At 36.5% G+C, this 24,743-nt stretch overlaps 1 protein-coding gene across 1 annotated transcript in view; it reads right to left on the bottom strand.

Annotated features, from left to right (window-relative positions):
* EDRF1 (erythroid differentiation regulatory factor 1) overlaps positions 1 to 24,743 on the bottom strand; it is a 32,192-nt gene that overhangs the window by 3,280 nt on the left and 4,169 nt on the right. Inside the window, exons 2-24 of the mRNA XM_009277954.2 lie at positions 24,087 to 24,295; positions 22,547 to 22,613; positions 21,524 to 21,649; positions 20,871 to 20,995; positions 20,250 to 20,409; positions 18,757 to 18,858; positions 18,346 to 18,467; positions 17,227 to 17,338; positions 16,351 to 16,498; positions 16,168 to 16,276; positions 15,725 to 15,836; positions 11,235 to 11,495; positions 9,665 to 9,736; positions 9,407 to 9,557; positions 6,941 to 7,129; positions 5,712 to 5,912; positions 5,105 to 5,323; positions 3,742 to 3,965; positions 3,181 to 3,339; positions 2,744 to 2,893; positions 1,915 to 2,068; positions 1,516 to 1,631; positions 582 to 745 (exon numbers count right to left, since the gene is read on the bottom strand). Of these exons, the coding sequence (XP_009276229.2) occupies positions 582 to 745; positions 1,516 to 1,631; positions 1,915 to 2,068; positions 2,744 to 2,893; positions 3,181 to 3,339; positions 3,742 to 3,965; positions 5,105 to 5,323; positions 5,712 to 5,912; positions 6,941 to 7,129; positions 9,407 to 9,557; positions 9,665 to 9,736; positions 11,235 to 11,495; positions 15,725 to 15,836; positions 16,168 to 16,276; positions 16,351 to 16,498; positions 17,227 to 17,338; positions 18,346 to 18,467; positions 18,757 to 18,858; positions 20,250 to 20,409; positions 20,871 to 20,995; positions 21,524 to 21,649; positions 22,547 to 22,613; positions 24,087 to 24,295 (3,452 nt within the window). The remainder of the gene's footprint in view (positions 1 to 581; positions 746 to 1,515; positions 1,632 to 1,914; positions 2,069 to 2,743; positions 2,894 to 3,180; positions 3,340 to 3,741; positions 3,966 to 5,104; positions 5,324 to 5,711; positions 5,913 to 6,940; positions 7,130 to 9,406; positions 9,558 to 9,664; positions 9,737 to 11,234; positions 11,496 to 15,724; positions 15,837 to 16,167; positions 16,277 to 16,350; positions 16,499 to 17,226; positions 17,339 to 18,345; positions 18,468 to 18,756; positions 18,859 to 20,249; positions 20,410 to 20,870; positions 20,996 to 21,523; positions 21,650 to 22,546; positions 22,614 to 24,086; positions 24,296 to 24,743) is intronic.

Below are 24,743 nucleotides of genomic sequence, written 5' to 3'. Positions count from 1 at the left end.
CCATATACATGTACCTCATTTCCTGAACAAACAGTTTGATTAAAAAAAAAAAAAAAAAGCAAAAAACAAAACCAATGAGAAGTATGCAAGCAAAATTATGGCAGTACAAGTTAAACTGCTTTGTGTGTGAATTTACACCTATTAAGGGCATAAGATTTATATCCTCTAAAGGATAAGTTAGATATCACAGAGCATGATAAAGCATCAGTGATTCATAACTGTACCATGCATTTCAGATGATGATTACAAACTATTATTTTCCTATTTGAATACAGCCATTCAAGTCTGACTTTTTTGTTCTTGCTCAGTCCTGGACTGCTATCAGGAAAGAGGAGAGAAAAAAGCTGCCTAGACACACTCAGTGAAGATGTTTCTTGGTCATTCCCTCGATTACACACAAAAACACAGAAAACGTGCAAAATTTAGACGATGAAGGCATATCTTGGCTCCTTTTCCACACAGAAGAGTCATCTCCATAAAAGAATAAATATTACACTTTCTTGCATGCTTAAGAGTACATAGTTTGTACGGATTTATGGATGAGAATCACATCTACACACGCATATCAAGGTTCAACTTACCCAATTTTTTTTTTGGTTGAAGTTAACAATTTAATGGATTGGAAGAGAAGGAATGACATTCTGGACTCAAAAATACTAAGCAGTTTCAATACTTCTTCTTTGTTAAGGCCAGTAGAGGAATCATTAGGTGACACATTCTCAGCACTACTTTTATCCTTGCTTGTCTACAAGAAGAGAAAAAACAAAAACCATTTTGCTCAACTCCACCATTTAAACGCACTTCAATTAAGTCAGACAACCACACTTGGAGGTTAGCGTACTCTTTACAGGAGTGCTACCAACATCACAATTGTTATGACACCCTGTTTATGAGGCTTCAGTAATTAGCTCATATCCACACCGTACACAAGTTATGCCGACTGCCGATGTTGTACATATATATAAATATAGTAATTTTTAGTTATAAAAAAAATCAGGAAAATATGGACTTGACTACTCAAATCTGTTGCTCAAATTGTCAGCAAGGGATGAACACGTATCAGCATATATTGCAAGTCATTATTTATTTAGGCATCAAGAACCTACTAACACTAGCTACAGATAACCTTCCACATTTTAATATTTCAATATTAAATATACTATATAGAGAGAATTCTCATTTATATTGCACATACATTCTTAAGTTCTTCAAGAAGACTTTTAGGGAATAATACAGAGTTCCGCAGAACCCCATTCACTCAGTCAGTCTACATCCATATACAAACATGTTTTAATCCATCTCCGATGAATAGTTTGTTCTAGAGTAAATTTTTTATCCACTTCCACTTAAAGGCTAGAAGTGAACTGCAACAGGTTCAAACCCTGTCCACACTATTTAAGCAATTAGCTCTACTGAAAAGTAACCAAGCAATATCTTAGTTGCCAAATGACCAGTTTTATGTGAATGCAAAAGATACAATGGAGCAGATAAATGAAAGTCAAGTGGTCTGATTACCTGTTCACTTTCTGCCACAAGCTCTTTCCTGATGAGCTGGAACGCACCCTTGGTTTTTGCCATTATATCTAGGGCCCCAAACAAAGTCTTTAATTTCCCAGCAGTGCTGTTCTGACCTAAAAAAAAAAAAAAAAAGTAAAAATCGAGGACTCGAATATCTTATGTTACAGATTGCACTTTTTCTTCCATCCAAAGATTTCAAGAGTTCTCACAAGAAAACCGTGTACTGTCCTAGTCAACTGGAAACCAGTAAGATAAAAATGTCTCTTCCCTCTTGAAGAAGATTCTATTCTGCAAAGCAGATTACTCCTGCTCTCGTACACAAAGTTATCTAAAAACAAAATTAAATAGGTAAAGGTAGTTTGGAAAGCTGTTGTAGTAAGACAGAGCTAGACTTACTCGCCATCTGGAATTCTGCAAATGCCACTCTTTCCAGCTGCACACGAAGGAACTCACAGGGTGCATCCTTCAAGAGTTGGAAGAGTCGTACTGCTTTACTATAATGAAGATCAGCAAGTACACGGTGTTGTTTCCTCAAATGTTCATCACCAACCTGCACTCAAAGTAGGGTACATAGTAAATCCCAGACAATTTGTACGTTCATGAGGTAATCATTAGAAAAAAAAAATGCTTATGGACTACACGAACTACCAACAATCATTCCCCAGCTCATTTCATAATGGTTCATCTAAACGTCTACACATTTCTAGACTACATCACCAGCCTGCCATCTTTGAAGCTATTGTAATTTCATAGCTAATGCTAACAAATTCACATCAAGTGGAACTAAGTTAATCATAAAGAATAATAATTTGAAAAAAAAAAAAGTCAGAAAGCAACATGCAAGTCTACACTAAGGCTTTAATAAATCATATGCTAATGTTCCAACAGAAGGCTGCCTGCTTAAGTATCAGCAGAGTGGCTTGGAAGCAAAACCAAACCAAAGAAAATATTTATCATCAATGGCTTCTGTTATGAAAGCATGGAATTACTTAGAATAGACAGAACAATAAAGCTCAATACACTCTATAAAGGACAGACTGCTCTTGAAAGTAACATCGTATTTCACAATGATTTGCAAGTAAACCACCTCACATTTCTTTCGTTAAATCATTTAAATAAATGATCTACCCAACTACAGGTAGAAGGATAAATATCAATCTCCACACACATTAGACATGTTAAGTACGGAACCTATACAGAAAAACAAAACAGTTTGTACTAATACCTGGTTTCTCAGGCAACTGTGGTACATTGAAGCAAGCCTGTGGTGGATGGTTGCAGCCCGATATTGGCAGAGAGGCTGTCGTGCAGACACTGTATCAACATCACAATATTTCAAGGACTTCATCATGGCTTCACTAACTTCCTTCTCTATCTACAAGATAAAACAAAAAGATGTAGTGTGATTGCTTTGAAACGAGAACACCACTATGTGCAAGTGTAAGGATTAAATCTCTATTTGTAGCACTATCTTTTCATTAAGCAAAACCTTAAAAATGTGAATGACTAAACATTTTACAGTTTGCAAGAACTACTTCACAAGAGTTCTTCAATCTAATAAAGGTTTACAAGTTATTTCAACATCAGTTTTGCTCACTGATTAGTTTTTCAGGAAGACAACAGCTTATTTTACCAGATGTTGTCACAAATGCTCTTCATTACCTGCTCCTGAGCCTTTCGAGACAGTGGAGCATAATCCTGCTGTAGAGTTGCCATAGTGAAATACGTAGTAGACAGCTCCCAGTTCACAGAATCCCAAACAGCTGGATGCACATCTCTCTTACCTAGTGATCTTAATGCCTTCAGATAGTAGTCAATAGCCTACAGATTATAAAATAATACACGTACATGGTTACTGCTTTACTCATTCTCAAGGAAGCATTCCAAAATAATCTCTGAGCCTTCTTCAGTATTTTTTCTAACACCCATTTTGGTCATAACTTTAATCCTGACCATGCATTTCTATCTCCCTTGTGTGTGGTATTGCAGTCTGTTAAACATCAAGATCTGAATGTCACAGCACTTCATATTTCAGAGCAATGGAATCAAACCTCAACAACAATACTGAAGCCTGTACAGCGAGGATTAGGATAATGTGAAAGCAGGAGAGCTATCCCAAGTTATTACATCAAGACTTACAGATACTTACAAATATATTTACAAATATTCTACGGTAAAAGGCATATTAGGTTACGGGCCATTCTAAAAACAGTATGATGTTACCTTATTATAATAAAGGGCCTCTTCTGGGGAAAACTCTCTTTTGAAGTCACCTTCAGTTGCACAGTGCGCTTGAGCACAAATTCGCATCAGTCTTCCTGTGTTGCACAGCAGAAGAGCAGCATTGGTTGCATCATCAATTGACTCAAAATTCTGAATTCCTTCTTCGAAGCAAGAGAAGCTTTTCTTCCAGAGTTGCTGCTCTGTCGTCGATACATTTTTACTCACTAGGGTTAAGACACAAGGCTTACGATCTCATTCAAATTCTTGAAAGATACTGAACAAACATTTCCATTATGTTCTTTTTCTCATAAAAGACCTTTTAGAATTTAAGGGTGGTAAATGATTCTGAAGACCCAATTCATGGAAAATACTCTTAAGAAAACCTCAAACATGAAAATCTTAATACCTAACGTGCATTATTACACATACTACACTTTCAAAAGAATTGTGATAACATGACACAAAAAACAGGGGAAATTAACAGGATAGAACACAGATTTTTTTTTTTTTCTCACCGTTATATTCAGGGTATTGCAGTTAATTCCATAAACTTACAATATGAAACAAGTAAAAAGTGACTTTTACAGACAAGTGAAATTCAGTATTTGAGCTTTGACTTCAGCTAAACAGCAGTTCTGCAAAAACACAGGGATTATGAAAAATTACAAAATTAAAAGTCTAACCCCAAATCCTTCATATATTAATTGGACAGAGGTCACAGAAAACAGCTGGTATTTGGGAGACTGGAGCTGTTAACACTGAACCACCAGCATCTAATTTGTTCTGGTTTATATAACTCTTACCTGTAGACAAGACTTTATTGGTTTTGCTTTCAAAAACAAAAACCCACCAAACACCTTACCCTACAAGGAAGCTTAGGCAACCTCCATTTCCTCAAAAAAAACCCCACCAAAAATAAACCAGAAGCAAAGCTTCCAAGGATTTACTTACCAAAAAATTCACAGACTGACTTAAGCTTATGCTTGTTCACACCAGGCTATACCAAACACATCAAGAATGCAACAAGCCCTCCCTTTTATAACAGAGTTGGTTTAACGTTTCTACCATGTTTTTTGAGGGCATTCTACACACTTTAAAAGAATTTCTCCAAAGCTATAGATTCCATTATTCAGTTTAGGCTCAATTAAGTACAGTGTACAAGCCACAGTAATCTATTGTAGACAAATATTTACAATGGACATTAAAGTTACATAACATCAATTACAGAAAAGTATTTACTATCAAGTTCTTTAAATGTCTTCTTTATAATCAGAAGTACTCAAGATTTCTCGCAGTTAGTGAAAATGATCATTGTGGTAACTCCGTGAAATAGTAAGAAGTGGGAAAAAAAAAAAATACTTGCCAACTCTCTCAGTCTGCACTGCAGCAGCCTGGTTCATGTAAAACACTCCAATCTCGTTCCTGATATTACCCATCCTCTTCAGTACCTGTATACGCTGCTCTGGATTTTGGTTTTTTAAATTACTGAAAAGTAAAATTTCATAAGCTGCTTCATAACATTTACAGCTGACGGAAAGTTGGCATTCCAAGTCTGTAGACAAGTCAGTAGCCCAGGCAAACACTAGAAAACAAAATGCAAAGCCTGCATGTCAAACAGTATTTCCAAACAAACTTAAATCTGCAATGGTCATCATTTTGGGCATTCTCCTCTAGACTAAGTGTAAGACCCATGTCAGAATGATCCCACAATTTCTACAGATAAGCACGGTTTACCCATTACTTAAACAATTACTGCCTTTATTTATTTGACAGCTTCAGGCATGTCATACAGTATCTTGACAACCTCCTTACATATGACAGGCACAATAACCTTTCTCTAAAGAAAACAGAACTGAAGCGTAATAAACCCTCCTCCAGAAATGACACTAGTGCATGGTTTTGAGGAAGCACAATGAAATTACTTATGTCTGTCATATAACTGAATTATGGCAATTATAGCAGTATCATACCTTGGCACCTGGATTCTCTGTGAAGACTGTGTAATATTTCCTGATCTTCTTTTGTCTGGTAATTATATTCTTCAAGATATGCTGCTCTGTTGTTTGCATTTTGAGCAAGCATTAATTGGATATCTCCACAAAGGGTTAAACACTGACAAAGAAATACTAATACTTCAGGAAGCATGCTAGCACAGAGACAACAGTAGGTATCTATTAGAAGAGGGGAAAAGAAAAGAATTAAGGTTTGACACAGACTGACAATATAATTGGTTTTAATGTTACCTGTCACACTTATTCTCTGTATGCAGACAACACATGTTCTTCTAAGAAGAACTAACCTATTTTAAAGTCATAGTTGCTCCACACAGCTAACAGTTTCAAAAGAGCAACTATGTTGTTCAAGATGAGCACTGAATCTGATAATCACAAATGCTAATCTTAGATTTGGCTAAAGGAATACTGACTTTCTACAGATTAACTCCAGTGAGATAGAGCCTGAAAAATTAATTTCTAAAAAGGTACAGTTTAAACTTGATTCTCACGTCTTTAAAAGACTGAAAATTGAAGAATGCTTTGAGTTATTGATAAGTATATTGATGCTTTGTGTTAAGATCAAGTGTTCTTGCTTTATAAGCCCCCCCGCGCCCCAAGCCCTACAAATATGGAAGCAAAATAGCAGTACTACAGTATTAAGCTAATGGCATTTTCTGATTAGCTATTCTCGTTATTGTACTAATATTCTAAACAGCCTGATTTTACTTCCTTTATTTTCCTCAGGAATACTTGAAGATGTATTTCATTTTAGAGGAGTATCCAATTCAGCTGATGAACAACTGTTATTTCTGAGAGTCAGGAATATTTTTAAATGAAATGGGAACCACCAGGCATTTCCACGGAAAAAACATCTGCTTGCAGTGATAGCACTTAGACCACAGAATACCATCTTGGTCTTGGCACCAGGACTGACTCTCCCAACTTCAAGTGCTCTGAAGCTCCAAATCTGCACTCTTAAGTTTCCTAATCCGTCAAAATGGGAGCACCTTTCTACCAAAGACAAGAGTTATTCTTACTACGGACTTCCCTCCCAAATAGTGAGCTAGACAGTTTAACTAAACACATGGTTGTCAGACTTGTCACTGCACGCCACTAGGATAAATCATGCACAAGAGAAGTATTTGACATCGTGAAAGGTATATACAGGCAATGGTACAGATGACAAGTACATTCCAGCAACTTACCATGGCACTGTAAAGCCAGCTTGATGTATCGTAATGCTCTACCATATTTCTGTAGAATCATAGCAGCATCAGATAGGACATAATAAGCCTTTGATGATTTCAGAATGAGCTGGAGTTTCATTTTATATTGCCACGATCCGGGAATCATTCCTGACTGACTGGAATGCTTACCTTTCTGAAATGAGCCCACTGTAACACGAACAGAACCTCATCAGTAAATCTCATCTCCGTAACATATGCCAGAGGTTGGACTAACTTCATCAGTATACATACAGAATGTAAATTGCCTTATTACAGCTCTGCACAAGTAGAGTTATGCCAACTTGTCTGCCACTACATTTTTCATCTGCAAAATGGACCCAATACTTGGAACTTTTCCATGTACTCCACCTGATAGTGGGATGCTTGAATACAGCGAGCACAGTGACAATGCAGCTAACCTCTCATACTTTAAACAGCTTTTGAAATATGGGTGCAGTGGCCAAGACTATTCCATTAGGTAGCAGTAGAAAAGAACGGGAAAGCCACAAGCATAATTTGTCATGTTCTCCACCAAATCCTTAGGATATATGCTCTGTTTCTGTATGAACAGTCTCAAAGTGAGAAAGCCTCCATTTTTGGGTTTAGCCTCCAGCACAGAAGGAACTGGATAAACCTGGTCCTTCCCGCAAGGAAAACCGATGTCTTTCTCATACTAGTTTCAAGACATCCTCAGCATAAGATTATTAAGGTTCCTTCTTCGATGTTGCAGTGGTTATGGAACTAGAACGAACAGGCCACTGACTTTAGGCATACCAAAGGACAGAATTTTGTCCTGACAATATTTGCACACAGAAATGAGTCTCTTGCTTACAGGTGGACCTACAAGGCCTGACTTGCAAGCCCACTATCTTTAGTAAGTTCTAGAAGAACTACATGTTTATGTTAGGACAAAGACAATTCTAATACAATAACACCTCATGCACTTAAAGACACAGAATGCACACATACTGTATCTATGTACTATTCAGAAGTAGTTCTCTTTAAGAATTAAAAGTACTTATCCTTTCTATACGTATGTAAACATAAACATGTAGCAGAGAAACTACATAATTTTCATCACAGAAAACAAACCAACCCACATACTAGAGAAGTAAAAGTTTCTCCCTTACGTTTGAACTATTTTTTCTCTAGGTTGAATTCAATCCTTACGACCTAAACAAGTAGCACCGTTGCTACTCCAGGGAAGAACTCCAGCACAGCTCCAGAAATCAATTAAAGTATTTTTTTTCTGATCTGTGCAATATTTATCTCCCCCAACCCCCAGGAAACACTTGTTTCTAAACAGAAAAAGTTAACATGCTGACATTTTCCTTGCCAGCTGGCAAGCAGCTGCAATGTGTCGTCAGCTCCAAATTGTGAAGGCAGAAGACAAGAGCCTGGATGCAGGAGAGCTGAAATAAGCCCATTGTTCTTGCTGAGCTGACCCAGGTAAAATTTCTCAGTAGATCTTGGTAACAATTAGTCTCACAGTCCATATTAACAGTACTGTGCAGAATTTATGCAAGCTCAACACAATGTAACCTTCTGATGGAGGTTTTAAATTCTGTGGTCCCATATCTGATAAAAGATAAGAAAGTATGCATACATCTCCAGGTCATTGACATTCAAGAGACAACCATACAATTGAAAGAGAAACATGAGAACACTTAAATGAATAACTCAAAACTGAACTTGCTTATTATTTAGAGATTTTCAAAGGGGGAAAGGAGGAAAAAGGAAAGAATAAAGAATTGTAAAAATATGCAAGGCTTTAATTTCTTTCTGCGTTACGCTTATAGGGCTTCTCGCCCTGCAGAGAACTCTACTACATTCAGAAGAAGAGTCTTTCCTACACCCTTTTATGGCACTCCAGAGAAAAATAAAATACACAGACTATAGTCTGAAACTTCTGGAGTTTGAGTATTTAAGCAAACAAAACATCTTGTATTTGCTGCTTCCTTTCACAACTGTAGAGGTACAAGAAAAAAACCCAAAATCCTAGTTAACATTTTATATGCAATTCAGCAGCAAGGATAATGTAGGATAAAAACCTGCCAGAAGTAAGAAGTTCTTCCAGAAAACTTCCAAGTCACAAAAAAAGAATGAAGACTGTTTTAAAAACAATCCATACAACTTACGGTGCTCCACATACCAAACCCCAAAATGCTGAGCCCTTATGGAAGTTATCTGCAAGCCACATCTAAATAGGGTCCAGTAAAATTGTGTGTTTACTAATAAAAGATGTTTTGATATGCAAAATACCCCAAACGAGCTATTCTTTTTATATTTAAAAAGGCACAGACTGTTCTCCAATTTTCGGTATACTACTTTTGCTTATGCAATAGTGTAATTAGTGACGTATAAGTACACCGTTTTGACAAAATAAAGTAGCAGCAGTTTGTGTTGGCACTGGAAAGGTCTTATTTGCACAACAATACAGCTTACTTTTATCTAGAAATAACGCCATCTGTTTTTCCAGACACTCGGGACCACCACTGGTGGATTCATCTTCATATTTCAACGGGATTGGTGTGCTGGGGTCAGCTGCAGGAAGGTCACCCTCTTTTTTAACACTGCTGTCAACAGACTTCAAGCCCTGCAAGAAGAAGTAATTCACCTTGAAAGCAATATTTAGCAAATACAGAATACATCAAGAATTGGGTACTAGGTGAAACATCATTAGAAAGTTGATGGTGAACTTACCTCCAGGACATAGTTGAGCACTAGCCTGCAGCGCTCCTCAGTGCCATGGCAGACAGGAAATGCACAACTCGGCTTCATTGAGGGGGGCAGCAGGGAAGGAATAAGAAGAGAATAAACTTTCAGCATACGAAATGTCAAAATTACTGGCTAGAAGACGCAAATGAGAGATAGCATTAAGGAAACCTGTCAATGGAACATCTGAACTCTATACTATAAAGTGTCACAGCATATTGTTCCTTTATCTCAGTGAGCGATTCGTATATCTGGTCATCTCCACTTTGGTCTCTCCTGGTAATCCCAAAGACAATGCAAAAAGGAGAAGAGATGAGATGACTCTATTCCATAACAGTAATTACAAAAGCATCCACAGATGGTCTGCAGTGCAGACCTGGGAAGATAAGCAGATTCAATTCTATACAGAAATCATTTCCTCAGCCTATACATCAAAGTTGCACTTTCATTACCTTTGAACAACTCAATGCCTTGTTTTTGTTTTTGTTTTTTTTGCGGAGGGGGTGGTGGGGTGGGGTGTATTTTTGTTTTCTTCTGGGGTAGAGTAGAAGGGGGAGAAGAAAGGGGAAATGAGTGCTTCTGCACCTGTACAAGTTGTTGTATTTTCAGCTGATGGACCTTGAAGTGTTAGAAATTAAGATAGCAATAAGAGTTACAAATTTTTTTAGGAAATCTTGTTCTTTGCTACTCAGCACAGACATTAGAAAAAAGGTTTAGCTTTTGACCAATGACAGTCATTTCATAATCATATCCATATATAGGTAAGACAAGCAAAACATCAGAAGATAAGTAAAATGCTGTGAACAGTTTCTTCACTGATCGTCCCAGTTTCTCACATTCCTCTATTTTGTTTCAATAATAATGCACAGAAAGTGCAATGAAGGTAGCAGTATTACACTTCTGTTGATTTGTTTATGAAGAACATGTATGTCAATGAAGTTTCAGGAATACTGTGGTTATGTACCCAGCTGTCCCCTTAGACACAACATATACACATGTGCAGAGTAAAGCTTCATCTCTTTTTTAAAATCAACTATAACCAAAATTTCAAGGAAATCAAATTGCCGCATTCTGACCAGTTACCTTGGAAAGACAAATCAAAGAGGGAAATCAAAGACTAACTCTGTGGACATGCAGTAGCTGATGCTCCCAGAAAAAAAAAAAAAAGTTAATATTGCTCCAGAAAAAAAATACTAAAATAACCTAGGTATCCACGGAAACTTGTAGTCATCTACAGCTCTTACACATGGCCACAATTGGCAATATTTTCTCTGCTGCCGTGACAGGAATAATTTTTCTGTAGCCAGCTATGCAGAATCATGCCATAAAGGACACGGGCAAGATGGTAGGGGGAAAATCTACATTAAACCTGCTATACTGTAGAATTCAAAGACCTCAAATTTTATGAGCAGCTCATGAAAAGTTTCTTTTCCTACTGCCTCATGCTTCAGTTAACCTGAAGACAAACCTAACAGGTAACTGAATTTCAATAACAAACTGTGCTACATGAACTGAATCTTTCAAGAAAACCCTTAAAAAATTCCACAATTTCACTTACACGTATTCGATGAACAGACTTATATTTTTCAGGTACTGATAGCTCTCCAACAGATTTGATTACAGCCACTGCTTTATTGTCATCTGGTGGATCAGAGCTGTTACTGTAAGAACCATTTTCATCACTGTCTGGCATTTCTTCCTCTTCCTCGCTATAACTTTCATCAGAATTTCCATTTATAGGGAAGTCTGTACTGTCTTCTTTTTTAGGTTCATCCAACTGAAAAAGCTCTGACAACATGTAGTTTGCTGAAGCAATAATCTTTTTAAACATGAGAAAAAAATTAGTGATTTATTTTCAAGTTAAATTTTTCTTTTGAGAGGCAACATCAATATAATTTGTCTTAGAATAAGGAGTAAACAGTACATGCAAGTAGGTATTTGATAAGCTGTAAATACAACCTGTACACACACACACTGTATGACCATATGTTTGAGCACTGAATTTTTAGCTATATTTAAGAAACAAATCACTGCAGACAGTATGTTGTCAACTACCCATATATGGGCATGCAGCCCCTGCAATCAAGCTTGCCCACACTTGGTTTCACCCCCCACCTTAGAAGGTCTTCATCTTCTGTTTTGCAAGTGAGGGTGTAAAGGTAAAATTGGGAATACAGGCCACCTTGGCCCAAGACAGCTTTGTTATTTTCCTTTAAAAGAAAAATAAATAAATAAGGGCAGCTCTTGATCACCCTATTTACTTTTTTGAGCAGCACCCTAAAAACTCCTTGTTTATTCACATCTTTTGAGTTTTACAGATTCTCTCAAACTGCAGCTATGCTGCCTTCCAGAGAAGCTTTTACCTTCTCCACTTCTCAGGCAAGAAAGGTAAAAATCTGCCATAAGAAAAAACCCAGCAGCTATCTTCTTAGTTGATGGTAAGGAGATATTTACCCTTTCTCTTCTCTGGACTGCTGTCATATGGAGAAAAATGAGGAAGTAATGAAAGCTATGTTCTGGTAGGGCTAGGCATTCAGGGGTCTGCATTTCATTCCTTCCTGCTTCTTCAGTTTATTCCTCTATATACTTTAATACTACACACTGCCAGAGTTTCAAAATACATTGATGAATGAAGAGATATTAGATACAAGCATTTAAAAGCTATCCTGTAGCAGCAGCAGCAACATCCACAGTACTAAAAATTTAGAACATCAATTTCAACTTCTCAAAAACAAAAAACCACCAAAACTGACAACCCAACACATAAGAGATTCAAATTGAAACTCAAGAGGTCAAACAAGACACCAGGGCACAAACAGCATATACTTGTAGAGGTAATTGTAGCTTGCTTTTTATAGTGAGAAAGGAAATAAAATTATACAATGTCAGGAGAAATACAACACACACTGGTGATAGCCTAAAACAAGCGGCATTCCTCCCTGCTTCAGTTTGGTTTCATACAGAAATAAAAAGCCTTGAGGCAAGATGGACCAAAGTTCAACCTCATTTCTTGCCTAACTGTACTACGCAGTCCTGTGCATGTTGCTCTGTAACCTCCCCTCCTTCCACTCAAAAGGAAAAGAACACAAACAGCTGGAAAGCAACCTGGTCCAGCATCAGACTGCGCCCCAGAACACTTCAACACTCGCATCAAAGACTAAGCAAGATGAGAAATATGTATACGCACTATAGGCACACATACATACACTTTTTTCCTCTAACTTTAGGAGCAGAAGTGCTTAGAGAAAAGATTATTTTGGAACCATAAACACACCTAACAATTAAGCCAGTAAGAACAATACAATAATCCTTACAATAAATGTTAAGCCCTTTTCTTTCTATCTCAAGTTTACTTGAGGATTGTACTCTTGCTCAGACAGCTCTCACACTCCTATCATGAGGAATTTTGACACTAAGAGATAAGTGTGCTAAGAAATTTGGATCACATCCAGTTTAAAAAAAAACAAAAATAAAACAAAACCAAAACACAGAACATGCATACATGCCTTAAAGTGACCTGCTTTTGGGCACCTGATCCCCAAATTAGAATTTTATATTAAGTGCTTAGGCCCCACCTTAAATTACTGACTCTTGTCCAGGATTATGCAAACACTAAGTAATAGCTTTCAGGCTTGAACTTTCGGATCTAGGCACCTTAAGAAGGATCTGACTGCCAAAAGACTTGCATTATTGCTTCATGCACACACAGAGTGATTATGACAGGACATAAGTTCTGGAACACATTTTTATGGTGAAATCTCTTGCTTTCAAGATGCCTTTTTTCCCCAATGCCAAGTGAGTGTCAAGTGAAGGACTTGCAATTAACTCCCCTGAAATTCACCTTGGGGATATCAACTCCTGCATTTTACTTCCTGAACATTCTAAATATAAAAAAGTGTCAAGAATAATTTCTAAAACACAGCAATAGGGTAGCTGGGGAGTAGGAGGAATAAAAAAAGAAAATCAGTCACATAAAAAAAATTGTGCCCACACTCCTTTCTTCCACTTCCCAACATCCTCTCTACATCTGACTGTTCAAAAAAGATACTACATTTAATGCCACTGAAGCCCTCTATTTAGGACAGTATGGTTACTTACAGTTCCTGGTTCTGGTAATAAAAGGCATATTCTAGCTCCTGGTTCTGCTGGAGTCTAGTGAGACTGGACCAGAATACAGTCCAGCAATTTTGTACGAAGCGGAATTGAGATACAAGTTCTCCACAGCAGCAATGCTGTATCATGTAAGCTATGTTAAAAAACTTCACATCAGAACAGCAACCTTTTGGCATTAGACATTTGTCTGAACTGCCAACCAAACAACATTTTACACTTCTTGTGTATTGCTGGAGGGCTTTTTGCAGAGGTGTTAAAAAAAAAAAAATCCCAGAAAACCAGTTATTCTACCAGGCTGTTTTCTGAACCAATATACAACTGCTGAGAAGGCAAAGGAGGCCACCACTGTGCAGGAGTATGAACTCAATTAACCAGCTCAAATAAGCACTCTCTCCTGCCCTACTAAAAAGTTGCTTATGGAGTTAAAAATCCCATCTAGGAAAGGGAAAAGGATTCAAGCCTGATCAAGTTTAAAAGAGAATAAAAACCAACTGGTAAAGAATGAGTATTACCTGTTCTAAAAGCTTGCAGATCACAAGAGGCAAACGAGAGAAGGATCTTACGCAAGCAAAAAAAATAATTTTCAAGAGCTTCTAGTGGGATTTTGAGAGCTTTCCAAAATTTTAGAAGGAATCTACAAAATACTTATTAATTTAGTTAATATATGCCATGTCTCCTCTTGTAATCCATTTTAAATACATTTCAGATTTTTCACATCACATTTTTGGGATCAATTTTCAGTTGAAACGAGCTTAAATCTAGACCACTTACATGTAAATTAAGTTATACTTTGGATTAGATTTCAGTTTCAGTACAGATATTTCTTTTTGAAATTTATGATGTGTTGCCTATAAATACTAAAAATGTTAAGTTACCATGTTAAGGTACCATAGCCTGCATAAAGCAGCTCCTGCCCAATCAACTTCCAAGCCTCCTGCAGTATCCCACTTTACTTTTTTGGTTAAACGCACTGATACTCCCTTTGTAAAGGGAGTACCATTCTGAACCTACAGATTTCTCAATTTAAGACAAGGAAGAGACTGTGAATAGACTCGGTCAAAATCCCAATGAGAAAGCAGCACACTCCATTATCTTCTGCAACTAAAAAGGAAGCTAGCACATCTGGCAGCAGTAATACTTAAGTTTAAGACATACACACCTTCTTTACCTCCCTAAACTTTAATAAACTGCTTGTCTTTCAGAGCAATTAGATTCCTGTTTTCCTTAGAAGAGAACCAGAATCAAGTATGTGGAATAAAGGAGGTCAATACAGCTTCATCTCCTTTTCATTACTTTTCTTACTGCTTCTGAAAGTGCAGAGCATCTCACGGTACTGATGGCTGATACAATAGTCTAATGAAGAGATCAAGAGTTTGAGGTTCTTTTTCTGAGCCTCCCACAGAATAGTTGAGGTTGGAAGGGACCTCTGAAGACTGTCTAGCCCAACCCCCTTGCTCAAAGCAGGTTGCTCAGGACCACGTCCAGTTGGACGTCAAAGGATGGAGACTCTATAACCTCTCTGGTTGACCTGTCCCAACATTCAGCCACCTTCAGAGTAAAAATGTTTTTTCTTATATTCACATTTTACAATATCTAGCTAAGGTCTGCTTCAGTGTCTGCACAGCTTCCAAACACAAAAGGGCTCTTTGGAAATGAGAGCAAAAGAGCAAATGTAATGACAAGTTCTTTTTTAGAGCAGGACAGAAGACTCGTACAGAAATGAGGGGCAGTGAAGGTACTAATTAAAAAAAAAAAAAAGAGGCAGAGGCTGGTGTTTTTTTAAACAGAAATCAATTTCTAAGTTTATAAATAAATTTAAATTCTCTCCCTTACAGACGGAGGAGGAAGTACCACACAAAATATAACCAGGTGTATTATGGTAACAGCATTTCCATTATATTTACACAAAGCTACAAGAAAACACGTCATTCTTACTTGAGGATGTCTGCCATTGTCCAGTAACTTAAGACAATTAAGGAGCAACGTTCTGATAGTGCCATAGTGTTTCTTGTTCTGGTTTTTCTTCAGCATCATATTGCAAGCAACTCTAAAAGAAAGTTAAACAAAATAGTAAATCCCTGGATAATTTCTTTGTGCTAGACAAAAAAAGCTTTAGACAATACTACTGCAAATGTAGATCTCCCAAACTTTATCATGGGTCTACAAGACTTACTCAGTAAGAGCATAGTTTACATGGAGAAATGGTGAAAAGGAGAAAGTCTGTTTTGATTTAGTGGGACTGAGGCTTACCAAGCTTAGGTGTAAAAGAAGATTTTCGTTTCATGCATTTTCATTTCATCATAATTTTTGGTCTGTATTCTTAACAAATACAACTGCACCAAGAATTAAGTATTACAACAAAAATTACAAAAACTCACTTGTATAGAAGAATTGCCACTGGCATTGTAAAAGGGTTTTGGTATTTGTCTTCTGTCTCTTCACAAAGGGTGGTTAGGTCATAGAGCTTTACTATATCACTCCCACTTGCTGAAAGTTAAGACCTTTCATTAATCAACATGACATTAACATAAATCTTTTTTAATTGTTCTAAATCTACTTACCCTTAAATAGCCAATAAGTATGTCCTTCTTTGGTGCAATTTGATTTCAGAAAAGATAAGATATTTTGAGCAATATCTTTTATCACTTTGGTAGAAAAATTAGAGTTTTCCAAATTGGGAATATCTTCAGTCTTGATCATTTCGTATTTCTGCAAGGAATATATGTTAAAACTCAAGATTAAGAGGGTTTTCTGCCACCTGCCCTCCCAAAATCTATGCATCAGTGTCTCCTATCAACTGCTAAAAGAAAAAAAGGCTACTATTATGATACAGTGTCATGAGAAATTGAGTTAATTTCTATGATTTGCTTTAAAAGCAAGCACATCTTGATTACACTACTCAATAAAAGCGTTAAAGAGGACTCACTTCTATGACAAACATGGTAAAGTAAAAGGAGAACAAGAGGTGAAAAAACCGTGCAACACCTAACTATTACTTCAATGAAAACTAGTCAGCCTAGAAAGCAACTATATGCTACCAGGTACAACAGAAACTCAGCTGGTATGGGTGGTCTATTGTAAAATAGTAAATACAAACAAAGGTTTAAAAAGCATGCATCTATCTTGGCAAGTGAACACTACAGATTTTAAGATGCAAGAAACTGATGTATTTCTGCTGCTACATTTTTCTATTTTTGCCTTCATTCATACATTGGGGGAAGTAGGAACCCTGCATGCATGGAAGGGAGAAAAAAAAAAGAGAACACTATTTTTGGATGACTGTTGCAAGCTGTGTAGATGCTTCTCATTCTGCAATAAAGGATTCTTGTAATCTTTTTGTCAGAACAGTAAGATTAGAAAGAGATCTGTTACAGCCGGAGCAATTTCAGAAACTGAAGAATGGATGAACTAGGCATAATGCAAAGACACAGACTTACCTGAACAATTCCATTAACATGAAAGCACATCACAAGCTCTGGCACATTGCATATTAAGTTGTCCAACCAATAGTCAATTCCTGTTAGCACATTTATTGGCTTGTTGTTATCCCTAAAAACAAACATTTCTAGTATTATTTAAGTCTTTATTTACTCTTCAGAAAATATTAGGGATGTTTACTAATGGGATTTAGATTTAAATCACCTGAGAGCAGATGGATACTAAAACAACCATTTGTGAATCATTCTATTTTAAAGAGGCAAACAAGGAATTATATCAAATGAAACAGATGTACTGATCTCTCCAATAGAATACACTCACATTCCCTCAGCAGTTTTGAATTTTTGCCCACACTTATACCGAAACTTTAATGAGCTTGAGATGTCACATATTACCAAGATAACAAGTACTTAAGAAGTTCTAAAGGAATAGCAGTATTAGCTGCAACTGATTATAGTGCAAGCCTTCTCCCAGACCTTCCATTCCTTGCAAAGCAATGTACTGTTAATTCCTAGATGTGTCTTAAAAAGATAACAAATACATCAAGCAAGTTTCAAGTTTTTGCTCATTCTTTGCCTACACATAGGCAGGAACAGAAAAAATGGTAATCAAGTGATCAACATAAAGTATTAGTGAACAGTAAGACAGTCAGAACTTAGAACTACTACAGTCACAAGTTTTAAGTACTTATGAAGTGCCCAACTAGCAGTTATTGAAATTCAGAATTCCAGTAAGAGAAATATTACTGCCCTCTTATTAAAATAGCAATAGAATGAAATTAAGGACTAGATGTACAGAAGTGTTTTAACACTCAACATTCACATTGAAGTCAGGAAAGGTTGCAAACCGTCAGTACTTTCAAATAAAGATTTAGTTACAGAGCCAGAAAAAGCAGCAGAGCATCTCAAGTCCCAGTGCAGTGGTACAGCTATGGGACTGTTTCTGTTTTCCAGCGCTTTACAATGCCATCACCATTTAAGTCTAAAGCATGAGTTTTATTCTTTAAACTGCACGTAAACATTAAGAGTCAACCAAACAAAATGCAAGTAGCTAAACAGGAAGCAAAGCAACAAGTCAGTCAAGGCTGGCCTATATATCTCATTAACCTTAAAACTCACCTGAGACGCAAGCTCACAGCAGGGTATCTTCCACCTCCAAATATAGGCATATTTGATCCTACTAACATGTGGATATCTTCAAAGGTCCACAAGATATTACGAACGAAGTCATTTTTAAGTCCCTTCATTAAGAGAAAAAAAGGTCTATAAATCACTATTATAAAACATGTTCTCTATGACATTCTGCAGAATTATGAGAAAGCAAGAAGCAAAAGCAGCAAATAAAAGACAGCACATAATGAACTATGCTATGCATTCACATTAATTTAAAAGACTGAGATCACAGATGCCACAAAAGCTACTTCTACAGGGGGCGTAGTTTTTCTCTTGGTTCCAATTTAGACCAGACTTTAAAATGTTTGATTAAATTGGGGGTTCAGTGTTTGAGCTCAAATTTCACATATAGCATACCTGACTGTTTTCCCCGTCATTGAACAAAGTAGTCAGGTTTTGTTCTTTGGGGGCTGAGGCCACATGCCCCACTATATATGAGGGTTCAAGAGGCACACTTCCCTGTGAAAAGCACAAGGATAAGGAGTGATTCTGCTGCTGAGGTAAAGTTGGCCATTAAACTGAGGCCACATGCCCCACTATATATGAGGGTTCAAGAGGCACACTTCCCTGTGAAAAGCACAAGGATAAGGAGTGATTCTGCTGCTGAGGTAAAGTTAGGCCATTAAAAAAAAAAAAAAAATCTGAACAACAAAAGCATATAAGGGAAAAACCTTTACCTCTAACATCTTTAAATAAGTATGTATTAAAGTACAAAAAGCCTCTAGTCAGTGACTAGAATGCTTCTTTTCTATAGCTAGTACCAAAATTTTGTACTTTATATTCTCATAGGCTTTGGAAAGAAATCAGAAAATTTTTACAGAAACACTTTATTATTCCAGGGTCAGCACCAGATTGTCAGTCTCCAGAATGTAAAACCTCTATCCTGATGCCTTATTTATAAATTAAAGAAAATGATGCTGTACAAACGCACAACAGCTTCTTTATGATAAACAATCTGCCGTATTAGGCAACAGTTCCTCAAGAAGGTGGAAGAGAATCCTTTTCCTAAAAGCTTTCAAGTACTGAAACATTTCTCCACTTTAGAATATTACCACACCACAACACAGGCAGTTACAGTTTTATGGATAATGTAGGTTAGAGCCTTCCTAAGTTAGCTGACCAAGTCATTTGGCATACCAGTTGGTAATACTGTCTAAGGATAACTATAGCATCATTATTACATTGATGTAGACTGAATACAACAGATCTTCCAACCTTTCAAAAATTTAATCAATTCCTGTATTATGTTACTCAAAAACCACAGGAATTAACAGTTTTCATAAATAAGCTTAGCCACAGACTGAAACTCTGGATTAGGGCCTAATACTAATCATAGTTTGTTGCTATAATTACTATAAACATCTCTCCCTTCCACTTGTGTAATCTCATAGCAAGTATTTGTAAATGTTGCTTAACTGTTTTGCAAACATTTTCACAGGTCTTCATCTTCCTCTTCACCTAATAAATTCAAGGCCACAACAGATTCATTTTAATGGCAGATTTAAAAAGAAAGGACAAAACCTTAGGCTTCCATACACACCTTCTGAATATCAGATTTTCCTACTTTTAGGTAAGATGACTTACAGATGACTACTCCTAGCCAAATGTTTTGTTTCTCAAAAATGCATAGATAAGTATGTATTTAGTATTATGGTGACAGAAAAAATATTTTCTGAAATTTGGAGCTCTGAAACACTGGCATAAGCTAAACCACACGTACTGCCAAATCCTTCTAATGCCTTTGTTCATTTCTTTCAGCAAAGAGTACTGCAGCAGCACCTTTGAAAACCTTTCTTTATATATGTCTCTACAAAAACTGAGGTGTCATTTAAAACATTATAAACACTAACCTGGTTAGAGGCACCTGGATCTTCAGATAATGAAGAAGGCATTTCAAAAGGAGCTGGCCAGGAGGCCCTTCCTGCTTCATCACTCTCACCTGAAACAGGACCCTCCTGGTGTTGTTTTGAAGTGGAAGGAACAGGCTGAGCAGCTCCATCACCATTAATGCTGACAAAACATTAAAAAATTCAGTCAACAACATGCAAACAGAATCCATTTTAGAATTGTTATACTTAATGCACTGCTCTCAAAGAATGACTTCGCTAATATGCTACAAGATTGCTATATTGACAAGTTGCTCAAACTCTTACAATATTACAGCAGGTGTCACAATCTACCTTGCGTATTTTAAGTTGTTCTTCCCTCAAACCCAGTTCTCAGAAGGAATGTTGAGATATACAGTTGATTAAGTCACCCTGTTTATTTTATACTTTAATACTTAAAATGCTTCAATTCCTGTTAAAAACATTTACATGTTATTTCCCGATTTCATCCCTCAGTTTTCTCTGCATAAGTATAAATCAGTAAATAAGACAGACCATAATGGAATTTTAACATTTACTGCAAAACAAGAAACCAGGCAAAAGTAAGTGGTACAGAATTCAAGATTCATGCAGACATAAGGTTACCTGTAATATAAAAATTTAGAAAGTATAGCCTTCTGGTACCAATGTTCTTTACTCTTCTTTTTTCGTTGCCACTTCTGATCAATCAGCCTTTGATAAAACTCTTTCAGCCACGTCCAGTCCCCTGTCTAGGCAATACCATAAATATGAAATTAATGTCAAGAAGCATCTACAAAGTAACCCAAGTGCGTTATTAACTTATGAATACTCATCCACAACAGTAAAAAAAAACCTCAAACCCCCCAAAACCAGAAAATAACTTCACAGCTAAAGCCTTGCATTCGTCCTTTATTGAAAATGTATCTTCTAGAAAGTTACATTCTTACTGAAAAGTTGACTTCATTAGAAAGTCAGATACATGGTAAGAGATTACACAGTAACAAATACTTATTAATAATAAAATTAATAAAATAGTATAGCAATAATGAAGTAATTACAGGAATGTGGGACATGGAATTTTAATCCTACAGTACCACAAATATAGGACATCAGATGCAGTTCGTGGGTAAACCGATTGCTGCAGAATACAGCACCTTTTGTACTCGCACATGGTTCTCAGAAATTTTGATACATACATGCTTTCTTGCTAGCTACACTATTCTTGAAATAATGCATTTTGACCATAAGACGTACTTAACAAAAAACAAACGGTTAACCTGAGATGATCTCATGAAAAGCTCTTGAATATCTAGCTCATCCAACAAAAGTGTCCGCCCAATGCGATGTACTGCCATGCTCACATGTGACTTGCTGTAAGGTATCTTCAGAAGTTTTTTAATATTCTTGCAGGAGAAAAGAGAACAGAGATTATATTCCATATAATTATACTGCATTGTAAGAAAATTGTAGGAAATTGTAAGCAAAAAACACACTACTAACATTAGAGAGGCATGGGCAGGCAAATAAAACCTTACAGTGCCAGTGATTTTTAAGGCGGCCATTCCACAAGAAGTTGCATTTGTTGAGGTCAGAGAACATGAATGACAGTGATAAAGAGACCAAGTAGTCAGTATAAACCACATACATGGTTTAAACATGATCTCTCTTTGGATCATCACAACCAGGTATCATCAAAAGTGCCAAAAAATGCAAGTGGATGGTTTGGATTTTAAAAGCTTTATCTTCACCACAGGAATACCAACACTTTGTCAGATATCCAGAGGAATCTGGACAGACATCTAAGTCTGAATAAATATCTGTCAAACATGTACGTTTCCTCTTCTGAATAGCCTCATCTGAATTATGTAGGTAATACCAGCACCAAAAAAGCTGGCAAAAATCAGAGGAAAGAAAAAGGTTGGAGGGGGCTATCTCTTCTAGATAAGAATAGAAAAAAAATCATCTTGAGAGTAGTAACTTACATCAAAATAACCAATTTCAAACACACAAGACAACTACATTGCAAGACTGATGTGTTGCATTCACTAAACTGCATATTTTAGCTGATGATTATTTGTAGAAATCCACAGGAAATATGATTTTATCTATACATTTCTCACTCAGTGATCACAACTCCCTTAAATGACAGAGCAAAAGTTAGGTGATCTGTTTGTGTTTCACTAGGGGATTTTTATTTTTCCTCAAAGGGCACAAAGATGACAGAAGCCATGACAATATCTTAAAATAAGGTTTATACAACATAAGAGTTTGAATGATGGAACTTAAGAATTTATACATACCTCTGAATCAGACACAACATCGACATCATTTCCAACTGAGTCAATGAAGTCATACGCCATCCCAAAGCTATTGAGAAAATATTAAAAGTTAAGACAAATGCAGTGTGACAGTAAATAGAGATCTCTTTCTCCAAAGCTTATTAAATCTTTGAAAGCTTTTTCTTCATCAAAAGAAGAATCTAACTAAACATTACCAGGTGTAACGATCTAAAGTTAATTAACAAAACCATTTTGACATTCTACAAGTTTTCCAAAGATATCATTGGAAGTGCTCAGATCCAATTTCAAGATGTTCTAAAATGTATTTTAAGTTTTGTTGAAATCAAGAAAATCAGAACTATTTAAAGTGTTTGTTAAGACAGCTATGGGAAATTAAAGTAATTGATTTTTTTTTTTTGAACACTAAAAAGGAGAACAGTTTTTCAAAGAGTTTATCTTTGAGGCATTAAGCACGTTAAATTCTTTCATTTTAGCAGCTGTCATTTCATTTTACCTCTTATTTATGTTTTCTAAAACTGGCCTACATGTTTTAACAAACATATCCTTGTATCTTCATCCACCCTTATTAAGGCCTCTTTAAATTACAAGCCATTAAATTAGAATATTTCAATGTACAAATCATTCTTTCAAATTAAACCAGATATTACTATAACCCAACCAAATACATGATGCATGTCTGAAGTTATACTTTCACTATTAGCTTTTTAATATTGACACTAGAGACAGAGATTAAACTGCCAGCCTGTTTGACAAACAAACATGATATCTAAAATAAACAGGAAAATTCATAAAGCCCTGAGAAGCATGTTACCCTGCTCAAAAATGTACACCTCCTAAAACAGATTATGAGGATTTAAACACAGACCCTCCACAAACTGTTAAATTTCACTAACTAGTTGACTTAGTGTGAATTTGCTTGCTCAATACAGGATTTAAGCCTCCTATTTATAAACACTCTGAAATCAACTCATCCAACTCTTTAACAAACATCCATACTGAAAGATAACGCTGCTTTTTGGTTTTGCCCCTTATTTCACCTTCTGCATTCACTCTTGACATGACTATGAAATTTCTTTTGCCATTAGTTAGCCAGACCAGTTTCTAAAGATCCAGAAGAGCTATAAATTGGATCTGTAACTTTCAAGGGGAACCACATTTTTTCCATTTTCACCTGTTATCAAAAGCAGAATGGCTGGCTGAACCAGTCTAGTTTGATTTTGGCCAACCGACAACAGCCAACCAGGGAAGAACATGAAGTCAGTTTGATTGTTTCAGGCAAGGTGTCAACATGCACTTGAAAAAAATAATAATCAACAGCATTACCAGCATCATTAATCATTTACAAAGAAGACAAGATTACAGCATACAGGCAAGAACTAAGGATGAAAAAGTAGAAGGAGAACGGTTAAGAAAAAGCAATAGCTTTTTTACTGTTGCTACAGTAAAGTCCATACTTTATACTTTGAATTACATAGGGTCCAAGTTCACTATTAGAATTATTCTTGAATGCCTGGAAAAAATAGAGCCTGCTGTTATTTACCTTGAAAATGGTTTACTTTTTTTGTTGTTGCCAAGAATGGTTGTACCTGCTGGTCCCAGCTTAGCGCTTTCACGTAACCAGTTGGCAGGTGGAAGTTTCAAGTCTGTTTTCTCCTGAAGACGGGCAAATGCTGCTTGCGGTGGGGCAGATGAGTATTTCACCACAGCACTGCTTTTCACTTCATTGCCTCCAAGAAACAATACTGACCCCTAGTTTTCAAAGAGAAATTAGTCTTTCATTTATAAAATAATAGCAATTAAAACTAGCAGACTTGCTCTATGATAAGCTATTTTTAACGGTAACCAACCAAAGCCGAGTCCCGCACTCACTCATAACTTTCTCCTGCACATGTTCACAAGTATTTGAGTTCCCCTGACTCCAACACTTGCGTCAAGCATATGCTCCACTTTATGAGTTATAAGACTAAAGTGCTATTAAGGTCAGCTCCCCACAGAATGTGAAATTACTCAGAAAGGCCAAAACTAAAATATAATTCACACTAATGCTGCAAAATTTTGTGAAAGTAAGTGTTCATTAACAAACACCAACATTGCCATGGGACAAAGCCCTGGAGGGAAGAGGGGCCCAAGAAAGCTGGGTAATATTCAAGGATCACCTCCTCCAAGCTCAGGAGCGATGCATCCCAACAAAGAGGAA

This window comes from Aptenodytes forsteri, unplaced genomic scaffold, assembly GCF_000699145.1.
Source record: "Aptenodytes forsteri isolate BGI_AS27 unplaced genomic scaffold, ASM69914v1 Scaffold15, whole genome shotgun sequence".
NCBI classification, from domain to species: domain Eukaryota; kingdom Metazoa; phylum Chordata; class Aves; order Sphenisciformes; family Spheniscidae; genus Aptenodytes; species Aptenodytes forsteri.
Note: the sequence above shows the minus strand (reverse complement) of the source record. Positions and strands in the feature narration are given on the sequence as shown.